We start from the raw sequence: 20916 nt of genomic DNA, 5'->3' as shown, positions 1-20916 counted from the left end.
AATCAGTTACCAGGGAAATCCACGGACGCCATAGACTATAATGAGGTCTGTGTAGTTTCTAATTGGTTTGTGCATGAAACATATGGAGAGAAAAGTCCTGCAAGCAGCACTTTTCTCTCCACATGATACGTATAGAAACCTAGTGGAAACCACACAGACCCTTTTATAGTTTATGGGGTCCGTGTGGTTTCCTTAGGTAACCGCTTTTTAACCGATTTCCATTCAGGGGGTCCCCAAGCAGACTCCCTGAACAGATACCCGAACGCAGATGTGAACCGGGCCTAACAGAGAAGGTTTTTGTTCTGGAACACAAAGGGGAGTATTGGACATAAGACCCACCTTACGCTGTCCATATACCGTATTAGGGTATGAACATGGGTGTCCTCATGAGAAAACCCTCTTCACACTTTAATTCACCCCCATTAGTCCCTCTGACTCATTTCATTTATGAGACAGACACCGTGCAGAAAAATGAAATACAACCAAACAGCAGGGAGTCTTAGCAATAGAGGAACAAGTTCCATGAAAATATTTCTGGGCCTCCTAACGTATAGTCACAAGACTGCGAGCGTAATAACTAGTAAGCACAACACATTGCTCCTCACTAACCCACAAAGGAAGTCAGATAGGGGCTGCCTTCATGTGCACAGTTTGCTGATGCAGACATAACGTGTTTATTTCTCTCTCATCTGTAGAATGGCTACTTTTTTTTAAATCTTTGTATGTATATTAATCTTATATACCGTGTGCCTTAGTTCCCTGCCATGTTTAAGTTCTCTGCTTCCAGTCAATGAATTGAACCATTCTTGTTTACATTCAGGGAGTGAGAACCTATATACGGGTGTGTGTGTGTGTGTGTGTGTGTGTGTGTGTATATATATATATATATATATATATATATATATATATCTCCATTGTAGTCAGTCCTGTCCTAAATGATTATTGCAATCTATTAGTGGAGGTATGTGTCATCCTGGAGTTCAGGCTGCCTAGCAGGACTGTCTGTTGTGTATGTATATACCGTATGTACTATCATGGTGTATTCTAACATGCAAACAAAACATATCTGGCAAAACTGTGTGTATTAACCTGAATTACATCAGTTTTCACACAGTCTATGGGCAGCATGGTGGCTCAGTGGTTAGCACTATTGCCTTGCAGCATTGGGATCCTGGGCTTCAGTTTGTATATTCTCCTGCATGTTTGTGTGGGTTTCCTCCTTCATGCCAAAAATATACTGACCCTTTTGGGTGTTGGCAGTGAGAGCCCATACGGCAGCCGCTAACTCCGCAACGCTCTCTGTGCTTTCAGTGTGTGAGAAGCACATTACTAATATTTGTTATTTATCTGCTTTATAATTTATTGCACAAACACAGTAATTTACAGTATAATGTACATTTCTTTTGGCTGATGGAAATGACACTAGGTTCACACCTGCAATTGGGTTTCCATTCTTCAGGTCCGATTGGGGACTTGAAAAACGGAAACCCAAACCACTTAAAAAGCGGTTACCTGCAGAAACTAGTGGACCCTATAGACTTAAATGGGGTCCACCCAGTTTTCACCCGAAAAATGTTTGCAGGACTTTTCTCCCCACATTTTTCAAGAGGAATGGGGGACGGATTCTCCGAGCACTCACGAGCGCACATGTGATCCCAGCCTTAGGCAGTAGGTCCTCACTGATGAATTTGTTTGCCTCATACTTTAGTGTATATTCCCACAGGGCTGAAACTCTGCAGATTTTTGCAGAAATGATGAAGATTTCCAGACTATTATATTGTTTCTATTCTATTAGAAAGGGCAAAATTTATTTATGGACAGTGATTTCAGATCTGCATGAGATATTCCCCGCCAAAATGCGTGCATCAAAATACTCTTACAGTATCTTTATGTAAGGGGAAGTCACCACTACCATTGTAAATGTCCGTTGTTGTCTTCCATCATAGGATGAGAGAACCGGCTCAAACTGATTCTGTCTCCATTCCCATTGACACTAATGTAAACAACATGACAGAAGTTATATCTGTTTACCATTGTAATGGAAGGCCCTGCATGCACAACTTTATCTTCCGTTAGGCTGGTCTTACACGACCGTAGTTTTAGACCGCAAATGGTCCGCAATTGTGGATTTTAAATTCTGGCCCCAGTGTTTTATATGCGGCCTCATACACCACCGTAGATTTTGTCCGTGGTGTGGCGTGCCGTAACTGTGGTCTGGACAGTATACCGCATGTCCGTAATGGCCGTGTTTTTACGGCACGCACTGTCCCATACAAGTCTATGGGTGCGTGCAGTTTTGCGGATATACACTGAACATACTTCAGTGTATATCTGCAATTGCGGATGTCAACATTGCGATTGGGGGTGTGTGTTGTTTTTTGCGTATCCGCAAAAAAACGGGTGCACACGGAGCCTTGCACACGGACATCTGCGGAATGAGATTTTTTAGTGAAATTTGTGTTGCAGATCCGCAAATTGCGGACCGCAAAAACCACTACGATTGTGTAAGACCAGCCTCAGTCTGAGACAGTTTAAGCTCCGTTGCTGTCATCCTATGATGGAAGACAACATGGACAATGGACATTTACAACGGTAGTTGTGAACACCCCCTGACAGATATTTCTGTATCCAAGGAAGCCATTCCAGAAGTCAGAGACTGAGCCTCAGATTTTGTATATGGATTTGCAAGCTGAAATACGACAGATCCACATGCAATATTAGCCCCATTCAATGAGGTTAATCCATATGTACCCCACAACACGGGATCAGCACAAAGTATTGACATGTTACCATATAGGTACACAACAAAAATGTCAAATCTGTAGGGGAAGCATCCATGGCCCTGTAAACTGCCACACATATACGCTCAGTGGGAGGCAGTTTGTGGACAGATATCATATGGATCGTGGCACCGAACGTGTTCCAAAATCTGCAGAAAGTTGGCAAAAAAAGCTCCTCCTAAAAGCAGTGAAATAATTGTTAGTTGGTATGAACATGTCACTAACCTCCCTCTCTGTGACCTGTTTTTCTGAACTTTATTCTTATAACTTTTTTCTTATTTAAACAAAGTCAGCATGTATTGAAAGTTGCTGATCCTCAATTCTGAAGATTTTAAATAGTTCTACTGATATTTCAGGTTTGGTGACTTGCTAGATGGTAAATTTGAGCCTGTCCGTCTCAAGCTGTATTTCCACTGGATATACCGTAATTTGCCGAAATGTGTTGGTTATATCACATTCCTGAAAACTGTCTTTGATTTGAGGGTTCTGTTCAGGCTTCAGTAGTCAGAGTCTCTGAAGCAAGAAACCAAAGGTATTGTCTATGTATGATTGTATGTCTATATATATCTTAACACTATGGCTGTAGCAGCGTATTCAAGACTAAACAGAACTAGTAACTAAAAAAAAGTGGTATAGTAAGGAAACATAGAGGATGTTTTGTGTTATCAAGCCTTTCCTGTGCATGAAATTGTGGTTAGAGGCAATTGTTCTCATTTACTAATTCTGTAAATGTAGTGGAAAGTTTCAATAATTTTAAATGGTTACTATCTTTTCAGACATTTTAGTCTCATTTAATAGAACATGTGAGTCTGGACCAAAATGTAATGCACTTTATTCAAAAATCTTGCTGCTTTCTGCCTGACAAATCTCTCTTAAGTTCCTGCCACTAAGTGCCCCCCGTCTAGCTAATTTGCAGTTCACTCTCTGGTACTAGGGATGTCCGGTCCATAGATACATCAGTTTTAACATGTCTTCCAGTGAGTGGAAGGAGGAGGGACTTTTCTGTCTTCACACAGTGAATACCGAGGTATGGGGTTGTTTTCCTCACAGCACATCTGCAAGCACCTTTCTCTGTGCACTGGAATGAACATTCTGCACATCTCACAGCTTAAAATATAAGAAACGTCTTCTATGTGTGTTTATCTAATTCTGGCTGCTTGTGTGGTTACAGATGACAGTTCTCTTGACTGTTCTAATAGATTGCTCTTTTCCTGTGTCAGGGAACTTTTAGCTGCATTATGCCTGCATGTATTTTTCCTGTATTTGCAGTGCATTTTTCCTGTATGGAGTTTGTATATCGTCCCCATGTTTGTATGAGTTTCCTCCTACATGCCAAAAATATACTAACTCTTTTGGGTGTTGGCAGTGAGAGCCTATACGGCAGCCACTAACTCTTCAACACACCCTGTGCTTTCAGTGTGTGAAAAGCACATTACTAATATTTGTCATTTATCTGCATGACAATTTTATTGAAAAAGCACAGTAATTCACAGCAAAATGCACGTTTTTTGGCTGTTTTGCACATTACTGATGGGAATGTTGCTAGGTACACTCCTGTGGTATCCGTTCTTCTGGTCCAATTGGGGACTTTTTAGGTGCATTATGCCTGCATGTATTTTTCCTATATTTGCAGTTCATTGTTCCAGTATCTCCTATATTATGGTGACTTGGGCTTTTTTTTAGCTATTTGCTCTTTTACAGTTACTCCTGGCAGAATTATATGTCAAACTAGTAGCAATAATAAGTAGGGGAGGGGCGGTGTACGTAGTCTGGAATACTCACTGCCACTCACTAAAACACTGTGGAAGCTTTCCAGACTATTTGGTCCCCGTGGGAAACATTTTGTATCCATCATTGTTTCTGATCCCTCTTTCCCCGTCTCCCCGCCATCCCTTCTTGTTGTCTCTCCTCTATATATTGTGTTTTATGCCTAATGCTTTTGTTTACTCATATCTGTGATGAAGGCTTATATAGTCATAGAACAGACTGCTCTGCAAGACCTTCCAGATATATAAGTTTTTGTGATTGCCTTTGAAAATCGGATTCTCAGGCCCTATTTTTTTAAGAGACCAGGTTCAAGGAAGTGTAATCCTTTTATGCCAAGGATTAATAAATAGCAGTAATCACTCCGACATCGCTAGCTGCCTTGTATTGTTTTGATCCTCATTCTGATTACATATATCCTAGTTGTTACTTTGCTATTTCTAACTTCATCACTTAGGAGTAGGGTTGAGCCGATCTTGAGATTTCAAGATCGATTTTAAAATCCGATTTCCGATCATTTTCCAGCCTATCTCGATCCTGATCGCGATCGTGAAATTTGCTCGATCGCCGATCGAAATCCGATCCTTTCCGAACCCGATCTTCAACCCTAGTCAATGCTTCTCTATGGGAAAAGTCACTTTTTGGGTTGAGCCGATCTTGAGATAACCTCCGATCTCGATCCCGCTGGAAAAGATCGGGTCAGAATTCCGATCGCGATCGTGAAATTTACTCGATCGCTGATCGAAATCCGATCTTTTCCGATTCCGATTGCTCAACCCTACTTAGGAGACTACCACACTGGTCTGATTGGTTTCCCTAAGACTACCTAGAGCTGAGCCTAAGGACTGGTCAAGCCAAGGGATGGAGTCTGCTCTTAGATCACTGCGTGCAGAATGCTAACACATCTGCCAGTCTACCATCCAGACCCTGGCAGCACAAACTTGTGATCTTCTCAAGGAGCCACCTTGAATCTATTGAGTGAAAAGCATTAGGATGTTCTAATGATATCAGCCTAGAAAATATACAAGGCAAATGAGCTGAGAGTGTTTTTCAGCTTGTGGGAAAAGCATACTAAACTCTCTGCTAGCCTGTGCTATATCAATTATTTATTTCTTCTATCCATGCAAGATAAAATCAATACAAATAAGATTCTCAGCCAGAGGTCACACTACAATTATTAGTAAAAATTCTCTTCTTGTCATTTTTGAGGAGTACGTTTAACCATGATCGCCACAATCACTGGTATTAATGCAGGGGTTCTGCTGTGTTAAACTGTGGGCGACCTGGTAGTTATGGCGCCCCTTTGCTTCTGAGCGGGTGCCATATTGGTGACTGGATGTCAGACTTCCACCAATTTAATAACGATGACCAATTCTTAAGATAGGTCAAAGTATCTATATCCTAAATAGCCCCTTTAACTTGATTTAGTAATTTGCAATGAACTTGTATATCTTCAAGGCATTCCGTGAATAACTTATTGTTTATTTAGTTTTTTAGGATTCTGACAAATTTCCCTTTCGAGATTGTCAAGCACCCACAGACCTTTAGCACAACTCTTGCTCAGAATAGGTTTAATTGTATCTTAAATAATGACCAGTTGTCTGAAATGGTAAAGCACAACCAAGCATGTAATAAAGTGTAAGCTTTGCACAGAACTTCTTTGTTGGTTATGCTGGCTGTATGGTTACTTTAATGGATCATTGGAAAATTCTGTTGAGGCGAACTGACCGACCTATCATCTGCTTATTATTACTGACATCCACTATATGTTTTTTCACATGAAGTTGCCACAGACATTTCCTGTTTATAGCTGTTTAGCTATTGCATCACATACCCTTACATATATATATATATATATATATATATATATATATATAGTGCTCGGCAATAAATCGAAAAAATAAATGAAACCATCAGGACAATCAACATTATTACATTATTTACAAGCCTTTGTCTGTCTGAAAATGAACTGCATTATTATACTTTGGGGTGTCTTCAGGGACCCATGGCAGGTGAGAAAACATAATAAACAGTGTTACTCTCCTACTCTGGTCTTTGTCTTCTTCCAGGCTGCTGAATAATGTTAGGGATCGCTGAGGCCTAATTACCTCACATGGTGTCGGGACGCAATGACGCAAGCGTGACTAACGTTGTCATGCTTGCGTCTTTGTGTCACAATGCCATGTACAGCTAAGCTCAATCAAAGGCCTCAATGATCCCTGACATTTTTCAGTAGTCCAGGAGAAGACAAAGACCAGCGCCGGAGTCCAGCGGAGGTGAGTAACACTGGTTTTTATGTTTACTCGCCTCCCATAGGCCTGTGAAGAGACCTCAGATACTCTTCAAGGGATACGCCTTCGTCCAGGGGTGAAACGCAGGATGGGTGTGGTTAGCATACAGCCTCTCCCCTAGGCTTCAACAGTCAACGCCTGAACTGTGTCCCTTTGCTGACTCCGCAACACAGAGCTCGAAGGCTGGCATGGGCAGTGGCGGCATGTGGCATGGTCTGATGAATCACGGTTCCAGTTGTACAGAACCGATGGGAGTGTGAGAGTGTGATGGATGCCCTATGAAGCCATAGATCCTGCATGCCAACAGGGAGTTGTCCAGGCATGCGAGGTGACTCAGTCATGGTCTGGGCCGTGTTCACATGGTCACAGACGGATCCCATTGTCCGGGTGCAGGGATCAATGACCGGTGTTTGATACATGCAACTTATGGCAGACAATCAGCACCCTTTCTGGTGTTGGAGTTCCCTGATGGGGTTGCTGTGTACCAATAGGACAATGCAACATGTCATCGCTCGTTGCTGGCACAAGACTGGCTTAATGAACACACCAGTGACCTCACGACCCTCGATAGGTCTGCCCGCTCGCCGACCTCAACCCCATAGAGCATTTAGCATTTCAAACTGCTGGAACCACGCTATATCTCCCCCAGATTTTTAACTTATGTGTGGTACAGTGCAGGTCTTGAGTAGGCCTCATGCCTAGGTGTGGCTCATAACTAGGCCAGAAAAGGCTGCAGATCTTACACTGTAGGGCAGACCCAGGAAAGTGAGAGGAGGCGTCTGGGTCTGTCCTGCAACCCTGAGTTCAGTGAGACAATATTGTTCCTTTTGGTTTGTTCATGGTGCTGTTGGTAATCCACGTGTATAGTTAGGTTATCATTACTGTTTTGTTAGTCGCTCAGACGAGCAGGATTTTGTTTTGCTTTGCCTGAAGTTAAAGCTATATTTTAGTTTTGCTCATTTTGTGCCTGAAGTCAAGGTTTATTTATTTTCCTTTTTTTTTTCTAAATAAACTTGTTTCCTGCATATTTTGTGTCCCTGTCTCTTACTGGTTGGGTACGCACCACTGCTTGGGTTCGCCTCAAAATCCGCCTCCATACAATGGTGGTCTGTGGAGACTGCTAGCTTTCGTTTTTTGGTAGCAGTTTTTTGCTTCTAGCAGAAAAAAGAAGTGACATGACCTTTCTTCAGGCGGATTCCACCTGAGGACATCAATAGAAGCGAATGGGAGACGAAAAATGTGTCAAAAAGGTCAAAAAAAACCTTCCTAATTAGAAAGCATTTTTTTTTCAGGACAAAAATAAGCTAGGCGGTTTTAAATGTGAACTAGCCCTTAGGAATTTGCAGAAAGATAACCCCATAAGTATGCAACCACAACTTGGCTCATTATGCAGGTTTTTTGTCTTCCTCTGGGACAAGATGATAGGATTATAGGATGGACTTGGACTTAGGTTTTTATTCAACCTCTCAACTATGTTACCATATTATTATGGCAAACATATACCGTATGTGATTTCAATTGCAAGAGAGTAATAGGCTTATCTGCTATTGGAACAGAGGATTGGGAATCTATAGTCCCATACTGTAATATTGTACCACTGTATGTACCCAGTGTCATACGGGGCCATACATTTTTTCTTCTTTTTACTGTTGGATTCATACAGTATCTGTAAGGGGGAAAGCATTTTATTCTGATCACTGCATTATCTTTTAGAAGCACTAGAAAGGGCTATGCATCTATGGTGCATGGCCCTTACTTGTACCAAAGATGTGCCACATCCCCTATTTTGTACCTCACTGGCCACTTTCTGTGCATGTGGGTAGAGCGGGGCAGAGAGCAAGTTGGGGCTTGTATGCCAGAAAACTGGCACAAGTTATATAGGAAATCGGACTGGCACAGATTTTCATCCTAGAGTATGGGCATGCACCTGCTTTATTACGAGATTGTAGCATCTTAATGAATCAAGTGCGCCTCATTCCAAGCGGAAGCTTTATTAATACCAAAGACGCCCAACCTTGCTTCTTGAGATAAGATGCATTGCTGCATAAAGCAACACATGGTGTGCTGCCATGTAGTAAGGAACTGTGCGGATCTGTGCATGAGCTGTTTCTGGTGAATGAAGAAGTATAGGAAACTTAAAGGAGTTGTCTCAATAATTACAATACATGATATGGATGACATTGCAGAAGGCATCTCCTGATGGGACTCCATACTGTGAGCCAGAGTAGTGTTCTGTGTAAAGAATAGTACATGATATCAGTATGATGAGATTTTGAGATTAGTGTGTTGCTGTAATATTCTGGAACTGAATAATGGCAGTTAACCCTTTCAATATTCCCTGGATCCAAACTGTTGTTTAACATGGTCAGTATTTTTATTGTAGAGTGATTAATGCTGGAAAAAGTCATCACAATGAAGACCAGGCTTGTTGTGAATTTGTGGTTGCAGATGATGGAGATGACAAACATAACAGCTTATCCAGTGACCACAACTTAAATACAGATCTACAAACAGTTTGCAAGGTAAGTGTTCAGATGAATAAAAACTATGTATGCATTTTTCCAAATTTATTTCTGACATTATATATTATATACCAACCGTTCTGAAGGCTTCTTGCCCACAAACATGTGCTTTGTCAGTGTGTTAGCTGTGTTTTTAACAGCTAGCATACTGGCCCATTATATTCTAATGGCCTGTGTATTATCACGGGTTTGTGTATGGGGCCATGAGCCAAGGAGCAAAAGTCAGGGCTCATGGAGGCCACAGGCAGGCCTCGGAAATGCACACATTAATGTGCATGTACCTTTATACTGTACACGTTCTCCCTGTTTCATCTGGAACAGTAGAAAAACATGAAATAGGTGGTTCAAGTTAATGAGGGAGACAGCAGTAGTTTAGAATTGGGAATAATTAAATTGTTTAGGTGCTGTGATATTGCCTTTGTAATATGTGTGGTCCAGGGCAGATCTGGAGTAGGCCTCAGCTAGGTGTAGATCCTGGGCTCATTACTGGACCAGAAAAAGGCTGCAGATCCTGCATTCCAGTGCAGTTCCATGAGGTGAAAGGAGGTGTATGGTTCTGTCCTGTAACCCTAAGTCCGGTGAGACAATATTACACTTGTTTTGTTCGTGTGACTGGAAGTAAGTCACACATATACTTAGGTTATCAGTTCTGTTTAGCTAGTGGCTCAGACGAGCAGGTATTTATTTTGTTTTTGCCTGAAATTAAGGCTGTATTTTCTTTTCTTTATTCTATGCATGATGTCAAGGTTTATTTATTTTCCTGTTTTTGTTCTAAATAATAATAATTTCGTGTCCCTGTCTTGACTGTTTGGGTCCACATCACTGCTTCCACCAAGCTAACTTCCCCACAATATATATATATATATATATATATATATATATATATATATATATATATATATATACACATACACACTGGCCCATTTCACCACTCTCAAAGTTTTTACATCATTAGGGTATATTGACATTTGTACACTGTCAGAGCAGGTTGACCTCGAGAAACTTGGCATGTAATCTGCTTCAATGTTCAGCAAAGTTAATTCAATTTTACCAAATCTCATGCACATTTTACGACTTTGCATTGCAAAGGTTGTAAAAAGCTTGAACTTTGAACTTTTTCAAGTGTTTATTTCTGTTAATGTTGATGATTATGGCTTACAGACAAGGAAAACCCAAAAGTCATTATCTCATAAAATTAGAATAATTAACCTAAAACAGCTGCAAAGGCTTCCTAAGTGTTTAAAAAGGTCCCTTAGTCTGGTTCAGTAGGCAACAAAATCATGGGGAAGATTGCTGACTTGACAAATATCCAGAAGGCTGTCATTGACACACTCCAAAAGGAGGGTAAGTCACAAAAGGTCATTGCTAAAGAAGCTGGCTGTTCACAGAGTGCTATACCAAAGTATATTAACAGACAGTTGACAGGAAGGAAAAGGTCTGGTAGAAAAAGGAGCACAAGCAACCGGGATAACCGCAGCCTTGAGAGGATTAAGAAAAGGCCTTTCAAATATTTGGGGAAGATTGACAAGGAGTGGACTGCTGCTGGAGTCAGTGCTTCAAAATCCACCATACTCAGATATGGGTTACAAGTGTCGCATTCCATGTGTCAAGCCACTCATGACCAATAAACAACTCCAGAAGTGTCTTACCTGGGCCAAGGAGAGAAAGAACTGGACTTTTGCTCAGTGGTGAAGGGTGTTGTTTTCAGATGAAAGTAAGTTTTGCAAACCAAGGTCCTGGAGGAGGAGTGGAGAGGCTTACACAATCCAAGCTGCGTGAGGTCTAGTGTGAAGTTTCCACAACCAGTGATGGTTTGAGGAGCCATGTCATCTGCTGGTGTAGGTCCACTGTGTTTTATCAAGACCAAAGTCAGCGCAGCCATCTACCAGGACATTCTAGAGCACTTCATGCTTCCCTCTGCCCACAAGTTTTTTGAAGATGGAATTTTCATTTTCTAACAGGACTTGGCCCCTGTCCACACTGCCAAAAGTACCAATTTCTGGTTTAATAACCACAATATCACTTTGCTTGATTGGCTAGCAAACTCGCCTGACCATAACTCCATAGAATCTATGGGGTATTGTCAAGAGGAAGATGAGAGACCCCAGACCCAACAATGCAGATGAGCTGAAGGCTGCTATCATACAACCTGGCCTTCCATAACACCTCTGCAGTACCACATTGCCGCATTGATGCCATCATTCATGCAAAAAGAGCCCCGACCAAGTATTGAGGGCATTTACTGCCTAGACTTTTCATTTGACCAGCATTTCTGAATTAAATAATCTTTTTACAGTTGGTCTTATATAATATTCTAATCTAATTTTCCGAGATAATGACTTTTGGGTTTTCCTTGGGAGTAAGTCAGAATCATCAACATTAACAGAAATAAACACTTTAAAAAGTTCGCTATGTTTGTAATGACTCAATATAATATATGAGGTTCACTTTTTCAATTGAATTACTAAAACAAAAATAACTTTTTGATGATATTCTAATTTATTGAGATGCACTAGTATACTCTTTAGATAGCTGACGTCCAGATGTTCATTTGGCTGAGTAATTCACGTGACTCCCACGTACACTTGCACACTTGCTATGTATTATGAAATGATAGAAATAAAGGGTGTCTGAAAGTGGCTTATCATGTGTGGGAACAAAGGATTGGGCATGTGTTAAAAATGGAAAATGCCAGTCCTTCTGATATGCCATCAGGACACACCCATACACATTAGAGAGTCGATTGGGAGTGTGTCAGTCTCTAAGGCAGATGTCAAGGATTAGGCATGCTGGATTTCTATATGCTTGATTCTTTGACAACCGAGTCTGACAACTTGAGTCTGACAACCGCTTATATTCATACATATTCTTCATCATACTCAAGAGAAATCTTTCTTTAAAAGGAATCTGAAGCTTCATTCCAGACATTGGTTAAATAATATAAATCACCATTATACTCTTCATATTCTGCACTAGCAAAGGTATTAGATTGCCTTATGCAAGGCAATATTATATTATTATATGTTATTATTTTATAATATAATATTTCACATACTGTGCCAACAACAATACCCTCATTTACACTTGGCACTAACTGGTAAGTTAAGTTACTGGAGGGTAATGGTGAGCAAGCCCTCCAGTATCATGTCACCCAGATGTCTAGGATAGTAGAAGAATTAGAACTTGTTACTGTATGATGCATTATTTATAACAGAGGAGTAAGTGAATGATTTCTCCTTTCTACACTTCAGGTCAATGATGGAGTCAGCTTCTTTTACTGGGCACTCTTTGATGGCCATGCAGGGTATGGGTGTGCCTTGGCTTCATCAAGACTCCTTCATCTTCAGATCTATGATCAGCTAAGAGACCTTGTATACATCCTGCAGCAGACAGCAGCCGCTCCTCTGTGTCTAGACCCAGGCACTAGGACTAGGACTGAAAATGTTTCAGGCACGTCGACTCCTGAGATAACTAATCCTCCTATGGAGACAGCACTTCGCTTCCATTTAGAAAAACAAGTGTTTCCTGAAAGTCTTGTCATTGGTGCACTGGAAAATGCTTTCAAACAAATGGTAAGTAGAGAAAAAAAAAAACACGAATATACCTCCAACCCTGTGCTGTTACATTTATAGACCTAAGCTGGTCAGAAAGCTTGCATGTTTCATGTATTTAGCACATAAAAAAGGCATCATATAACTATTCTGTCCAGCCAAAGAACAGTGACAGTAAAGGGGGAGTTCACACGGAGTAACGTGCCGCATGATGTGGCACGTATACGCCGTGTGAGGGCCCATTCACACGGAGTAACGTGCCGCGTGACCTGGCACGTATACGCTGTGTGAGATTTTGCGGGCCGTATACGCTCCCATTGATTTCCACAAAATCACGGCCGCAAAATAACGCGGCGTTTACGATCCACGCTCCCATTGAAATCAATGGGAGCGTATACGGCCTGCAAAATCTCACACGGCGTATACGTGCCAGGTCACACAGCACGTTACTCCGTGTGAATGGGCCCTGAGATTTTGAGCGCCGTATACGCTCCCATTGATTTCAATGGGAGCCGGGATTGTATACGCAGCGTTATTTTGCGGCCGCAAAATCACGGATGCAAAATAACGCAGCGTATACGAGACTAACTCCCCTTGAAATCAATTGGAGCGTATACGACGCTCAAAATCTCACACGGCGTATACATGCCACATCACGCGGCACGTTACTCCGTGTGAACTCCCCCAGGGGTCACAGGCTCAGCATAGTATCATTGTCTTCACCATATGCCTAGCTGCCAGTTCTTTACTATACAATGCTGCACTGTGTAAAGCTGACAATACACCTAAAATATTTATCTATAGACCCTTGGAAGATTTAGCTAAAGGGGCATTTACATTTCCGTTGTTAAAGTCCGTTGCTGTCTTCTGTCATAGGATGGCAGCTACGAACATTAAACTGTTGCAGAGAATGTCACAGATTGATTATGTGTCTGTTCCCATTGACAGTAAGGTAAACAACGTGAAGTAAGCTATCTTCCATCATGTTTGTATTCTTTGTAACAGAAGATAAAGTTGTGCAAGTCAAACTTTATCTTCTGTTACAAAATTAAAGAAACATGACAAAAGATAACTTCTGTCATGTTGTTCACATTAGTGTAAATGGAAACAGACACAGAATCAGTCTGTGACTGTTCTCTGCAACAGTTTAATGTCCGTTGCTGTCATCCCATAACGGAAGACAGCAACGGACATTAACAACAGTAGTGTGAACGCTCCCTAAATTTGGTAAACTCTGCAAAGAATCTGATGTTCATGTTGATCATACATGTAAGATTAACAGCAAATGCTACTAAAATAAGCTGGATCTGCCAATGATCTGCAGATACATATGTCATATGTAAGGCTGGCTTTAGGGCAGCATAGTGTGAAGACAGGTCTGTAAGATCAGTAGCTAGAAGAAAGCAAAATAAGTATTTGGATAATAGCAGCTAACAAGGAATGTGTTGCGAACCAATAGTTATGAGTCCACTGTATTTGGGCCTGCAGTGGGATACTCTGCTATTGATTCGCATACCATGTATACTACTCAGTATATGTCTTATCATGACTAGCGCTGGACAATTATGATCTGAATGAAAATCAGGATTAATTGAACATTTTACCTTGATTATGATTAGTGATTAATAAGTGATTATTTTAGGACGCTCCCATTTTTTTACATGCTACGCCCTCCTTTCTGTATGCCAAACTGCATATTCACATAACAGAAATTATAAATGAATAGCGTACAGTTAGTGACATATTCTTTAGACTACAGCAGTGTCAGATAGGATGATTTGATGCAAAATAATTGAAATAATCAATGTTAGCAAGTTCATTGATTAATTGAGTGATTTTCGGTCATATTTCGATTAATTGCCCAGCTGTGGTCTTGATGCCTTTGCCTAGAAAAGTGAGAAAATAGAAATACTTGCACATATGAGTCTGACAAAAGAATGTCTTTCACCTATCTTGGATGAATATTGCATGCAATTCCTCTTTCATACAATTGAACACAGAGTTTGATCATATCAATGTCTGATTGTAGGGGTCACTATGACCCAATAATAATGAACCACTTGGATCTCCAAGAATACCTAAAACAACGGAGCTGCACCACTCAGTAAAGCACAGTGACCCCTTCGACATTATATTTGTAAATCAATTTTTACATTTTCAACAAGTTTATACATGGTGCCACTGCTGTTCAGGCACTGTGCTTTGGTTGGAATAGAGCCCCATTCACAATGGTTGGCCCTCTACTGATAAGACATTAATATACATTTAATGTTTAGCATCAGAATACCCTTTAACCATTTCCGGACCACCCATAGAGTATATATGTCGGGAAGTGGTTGTTTTGTGCTGCAAGGACAAACCGTTATATACATTGTGCAGCTTCTGAAACGGGGAACTGGCTCTAACTACAGCTATGGTTGACGCCATGATGCGGCTCCCCTCTGGCTGGCTGTCAGGTCACCGAAAAAAGATGCAGAAATTAATTGAATAACACAAATTATAAAAATTTTATAGCCCTCAAAACATGCAAAAAAAAATTAAATGTGTCTGGTCCTGAACCACAAATTGGCTTGGCAGTGAAGTGGTTAACTTAAATGTCTGATAAATGCATATCCCACCTTTGGGACCCACATCTATCTCTAAAATGAGCCCCCTATCCTTCATGCGCCGCTACTTACTCAGCTGCGACCTCTAGCTACGGTCGGGTTATATGGAAACAGTTAGTATAGTTCAGAGTTACAATATCCGTTACTCCCATGGTAGTGAATGAGTTACAGAAGCAGCTCAATGTTCTACGGTGTTTCTGTAACTCCCTTTCACATCTGTAGGAGTTCTGGAAACAGCATAGCTCAGAAGTAAACCATTTCTGTACAACCCGACCATAGCTGAAAGTCTTCTCAATGAGATTGCGGCTAGGTATTTAGTGGAGCACAGAGGTGGGGAGAGGGTCTCAGGTTAGAGTTCACCCACAGCTATCAGGCATTTATGGTCAATTCCATGGAGATTGTGAGCAAACCCCTTTAAGTGTAATGAAGTTAGAGCACTTACATTTCATTGCAGCTATCTGACTATGGCCTGTTGAGATTGCACTCGGAAAGCACTAAATTGAATTGCTGTTAGGTTTATACAGATGGGCATGTATCCACCTCTGTTATATCCAGAGCCGTGCATTGTGGTTTCTGTCATGTACTTATCAGTTGGCTCAGTGTAATAATATAATTCTGCTATGGCTGATAACACAACACTACTGCATTGTTATCGCATTACCAGTTGCTGGATGATAACTAGGTGCCTCCTTCTACATCTGTAGCTTCCCAGCTGTCAGGAATTAGGGCACGGACAGGGGGTTAAATGGTCGCTAATGGTATGTCACAACACTCGTAATACGCAGCAGCTCTGCTTTAAGGAAATGAGAAAAATGGAAAAGAACAGAAATCAGTCTCCTAAGAGATCTGGAAGCCATACAGCTGAAATGGACTGAAAAGTGAAGTCACATGTCTCTTTTACGTGTTTAGATGAAATATTCAGTGGGACATTTTAGGAGCCTTCAGCGCTCTTTATATTTAAGCCTGTATAAGATTATTGTTTGAAAGTTGGAACATCCTCTCATTTCATTGGAAAGTCATAGTCTTCATAAATCTATCCTGATATTTTTAATAATACTTTGTAAAATATCTTTTAGACATCATTTAGACTATAATGGGTTCTATTGGGTCTCCGTTGGTTTTATGCTGTGTTTATACTGAAACTGGTGGAGAGAAAAGTGCTGCTTGCAGGACTTTTCTTTAAGTATAATTTGTTCAGACATTGAGCGGAAACCACACGGACCCCATTGTAGACCCATACTTTTTAATGCATTCGGTATTCCGTTAATGCAGATGTGAACCATATATTGCTGTGCCCGTGATTTTCCCAGCATCTAAGCAGCTTGCTGGGACGTCATATAATGAGCGTGTTGATGGCATCGATGATCCCCCTCAGCTCCATCTGAGGAGAAGTCTGTGACTTCTGGCTACCTTCATAGCTCTCATTGTTTGTGACAAATTAGATTCTCTTTTTCCAGGCATGTTTTAAACTGACAAAAGTGTTTGCCCATGTCAGTGTGTCAGCAGTGCCTGGAGCAGATCAGATAATGTGCAAATGCATGTACACTGAGAGTTAGAGTTTGTTTACACAGAGAGATAACAGCCCTGGCTTTCTCAGAAGCTGAATTAAGAGCAGTGTAATATAGTATGTGAACATAAATTCATAACAGTCACAAAGCCTTGTCATTTACTGGGATAAAAAGTAGCCTAAATTTTAATCGAGGTTACAATCTATCTATGTGGCAAATTTCATTCAAATCCATTCAGCTGTTTTTGCGTGATTGAGTAACAAACATCCAAACTTTCACAATAATAATAATAACTTGGTTGAGGAAAAATAGTAAAATAGCTTATTCACTTTCCTAAAAATAGGACATTAATATTAGATCTGCAAGGGTCCGAGACCCCAGGAGATCATTTTCTGCAGGACAACACACAGTTTCTGGTAATAGTTGCGTCATGTTGAGTCACACTGCTCACTTGCCTTGTAAACTGTAGTGCTGGCTTTCGGGACAGCAGTGCTACTTTATTGAATTATATGGGATAGCGCTGCAATACTACACTACTACAATTTGTACAGTGAGTGAGCTGTGTGGCTTTTGGCATTACCAGGAACTGCAATGTTCTGGAGCTTTTGATCTGATGAAGTTAATGGTGTGGTACCCTCGCAGATCTTATATTGATGATCTTATATGGATAATCAATGTAATAAAGTCCCAGAAAAACTGCTAATGTCTGTTATGTTAAGACTGCTGTCCAAACCTGTAGGCAGCATGCTATAGAGCAGGAGATCCTGAGAACATTGACGGATAGTTTTGTGGGTGTAGATTCAGTATAACTAGTAATTTATTCATTGAGATCTCTGCACATTATCAGTTTACAGTCCATTGGGCCCATTGACAGCCTTTCCTCTATGACTCTGCATACAGAGATAGGTAAGGGTCAATCAGTGGGATCACCACCTAACCCTAAATATAGAAAGAGCAGAGATATAATTGAGGTTATACTGTATCTTTTTTTTAAATAAAACCATATATCAATCTGCTCAGCTCCTTCTACTCTGTAAAATGTTGCCTGTAGATTGCCCTGTATCCTCAATGTGATGGGTTCACTTTAAAGTCAGCAGCTAAACATAAAGTTATCAGCAACCATTTATTACGTCCATAACATATGTGACAAGTTCCTTACTAGCAACTGCTGACCAATGGAGACAAGTGAGTATGCCTTTATTAATTTTACACCTGTCTCCACCATCTCAAGGGTTGCTTCAAGGGAAACCCCTTTAAGTCAAGCACCAGAAAACTAGGGGAACAATAATGGCATGAGGTGCTATAAAATTGAATAATTTAGGTTGTAAATGTAGCAATGCTCAAGCAGCCCAGTTCTAGAAGAAGATAAAAAGAGGTCTTATGTTACAGTCTGTTGCCTGGAAGGAGAGAGAAAATGTCAGTGACCATAACCCTAGCCCAATTCTTACCCAATTAAACCCAATTCACCTTTTTTTAAGCTTGAGATTAACAGTAATAAAAAGTTATACCCACCCTTAACCAACTTCTGACTCATTTGTATTTGCCTTGAACAAAGAAGTTGAGATTCTATGACTCAGAAAAGTTATTGGTAAATTGACTGGCTATATTACGTAGTTTTATACACCAGAAATATTTATTTCAGTGGTTCTATGTCATTTTCCTGGGAATTGCCCATACTTTATAACACCAGAGACACAATAATAGTCAAATAAGAGGACAAATAGCTGACTCATCGGCCTATCCTATGGCAGTTGTCAGAGCAGGTTCACATTTCCTATTTCATATGGCACGGATGTCCTGATCCATTGGTAGATAATGATATGCAAATACTAGAACTATGAAGAAGCAGAAGTACAACGGTATTGTTTCTTGATAGAGCAGATATGCCCAGTCCCAGCCAGTCAGCACTATAGCAGTGCTATTTCTCAATAGCGAGGCAGTATTTCTATCCTATCTGCCCAATGGTCTTTATTTTTGCCTTAGCATGCAAAAGTTACTTTTATTACAAAAATGTAATGTAAAGGTTTTCATATTCAATGTAAATAAAGCTTAAAACATAACTAAACTTGAGGATAACTTTAAATTTTTTTAGAAGCTTTTGTTCGTTACTCAATTTTTGTAATATATTTTATTAATAAATTTTGTCTCCTTTTTGTGAAATCCTGCATCTCTTTATTGTCCCCCTTGCTTCTGTATTGAGAGCTGTTCCTGCCTCTCGCTAAGCTACGGTACATTGTGTATGGGGTTGTTAAAATGTAGAGAAAATGAGTGTAAAGGATGGAGGGTCACTTCAAACAGTTCTGTCTTTGGCATTTGGTGTCTTATGAAAGAGGAGATTCTATATTATTTCCAGTGATTTTACTGTCTGAAAACACAGTCGGGGTTGGGATATTTATATGATATATATTATTCAGCTGCAAGTAAATATCCTAATCCTGACATTACTCAGTGCCCCGCTAAACCTGAGGACACCAAGTATTTTGGTGGATCATGTTGTCATAGACCATCTAAATATGGGCTATGTTCTACTTTTGGCCATTTTCATGACAGCTGCAAAAAATGGATGTTTTTCATGGCCGTTACTGTATAATGTTGCGATTTTTCCTGTGAGGCCCCGGCCTAAAATTCCTGCTCTTCTAGCTAATGTGCAGTTCAAACCCTATTGCTAGGAAAAGTCCATCCATAGATACCATCCAAAAGCAAGATGTCTTCACAGGGTAGATGCTAGAATGGAAAGAGAAAAATCAGGTGCTGCTTGGTATGCTGTGTATCCAGTAGGGGCTGCCTCCTGTGACTGTTAGTATGAGGCACCATTTGCTGTATCCACATCAAACTAGGTAGGTTGCATATAGGAGGTTGGCCTTTACTTCAACAATGCAGCACCCAGATATGCTGTGGCTCCAGGTGTGTCAGCTTTGAGGGTCTGACCATACAGCTAACACTCCCAGTGCCAAGACAGCTCCAACTACTGGATCTACCACACATCTAATATAAACCACTTTTTTTTCTGTGTTTTAGCTGCAAGCCTGGATGTATTTGCCCTGTATTAGCTGTTCAGTTTTTGGAATCTTCTATATTATGGTGACTTGGGCTTTTCTTGCCTATTTCTCTGTGATTGTACAATTTCTCCGGGAAAAATTGCATATAAAGAAACCAGTAGTATCAGTAATGGATACTACTACCCACAGCCTTAGAGACAAATGAAAATGTGCTGCAGCCATAATGCAGCAGCAAAACTGGGACTTCGACTTCAGCCTGCAAAAGACTGATTAATCTCTTGATATTACAAAAGAAATTTATTTTATTAAGTAGAATAAAATTCATACAAAATTTGAGACCCGTGACTCACTTTGGTTTGGATGTAGGATCCACATTTGTGCTACTTGCATATTTAATATATTTTTTTTATTGTGGCTACACCACCCTAATGGGTAGGGTTGGATTTAGTTGGCTGAGATAGAGATTACTCTTATGTTACACTTATGCAATATGTAATGATCGTAATTGTAAAATTTTATATTTTACATTGATGTATGTGACATCTTCATGATGAATTGTGCATGTACTTTTCTGCTCCATTAAACATATATAGAAAACAGAATAGATATAATTTCTAAGCTCTTACAACAACATTATTGTCTTTCTGTGGTTACAGGATAAACAAATCGAAAGAGAGCGAACGTCACACAGCATTGATGGAGGCTGCTGTGCTCTTGTGACTATCTGCTTGATGGGCAAGCTATATGTAGCCAATGCTGGCGACAGCAGGTAAAACTGCATGCAAACAATCCTGTTACCACATATTGCAAACTGTCCTGATTTAAGCAAGTTTTCTTTGACCACATGCTTTAGCACTATTAAGCAATAAGGAATAAGAAACACATGAGAGTAAAA

The 20916-nt window shown here is 40.4% G+C and overlaps 1 protein-coding gene across 1 annotated transcript in view; it reads left to right on the top strand.

Moving 5' to 3' along the window:
* PPM1J (protein phosphatase, Mg2+/Mn2+ dependent 1J) overlaps positions 1-20916 on the top strand; it is a 44757-nt gene that overhangs the window by 5499 nt on the left and 18342 nt on the right. The window contains exons 2-4 of the mRNA XM_075264065.1: positions 9219-9357; positions 12609-12929; positions 20678-20790. Coding sequence (XP_075120166.1) covers positions 9219-9357; positions 12609-12929; positions 20678-20790 — 573 coding nt within the window. The remainder of the gene's footprint in view (positions 1-9218; positions 9358-12608; positions 12930-20677; positions 20791-20916) is intronic.

Source organism: Leptodactylus fuscus, chromosome 2 (assembly GCF_031893055.1).
Source record: "Leptodactylus fuscus isolate aLepFus1 chromosome 2, aLepFus1.hap2, whole genome shotgun sequence".
Lineage (NCBI taxonomy): Eukaryota > Metazoa > Chordata > Amphibia > Anura > Leptodactylidae > Leptodactylus > Leptodactylus fuscus.
The sequence above is the reverse complement of the archived record's forward strand: the minus strand, read 5'-3'. Positions and strand labels throughout refer to the sequence as shown.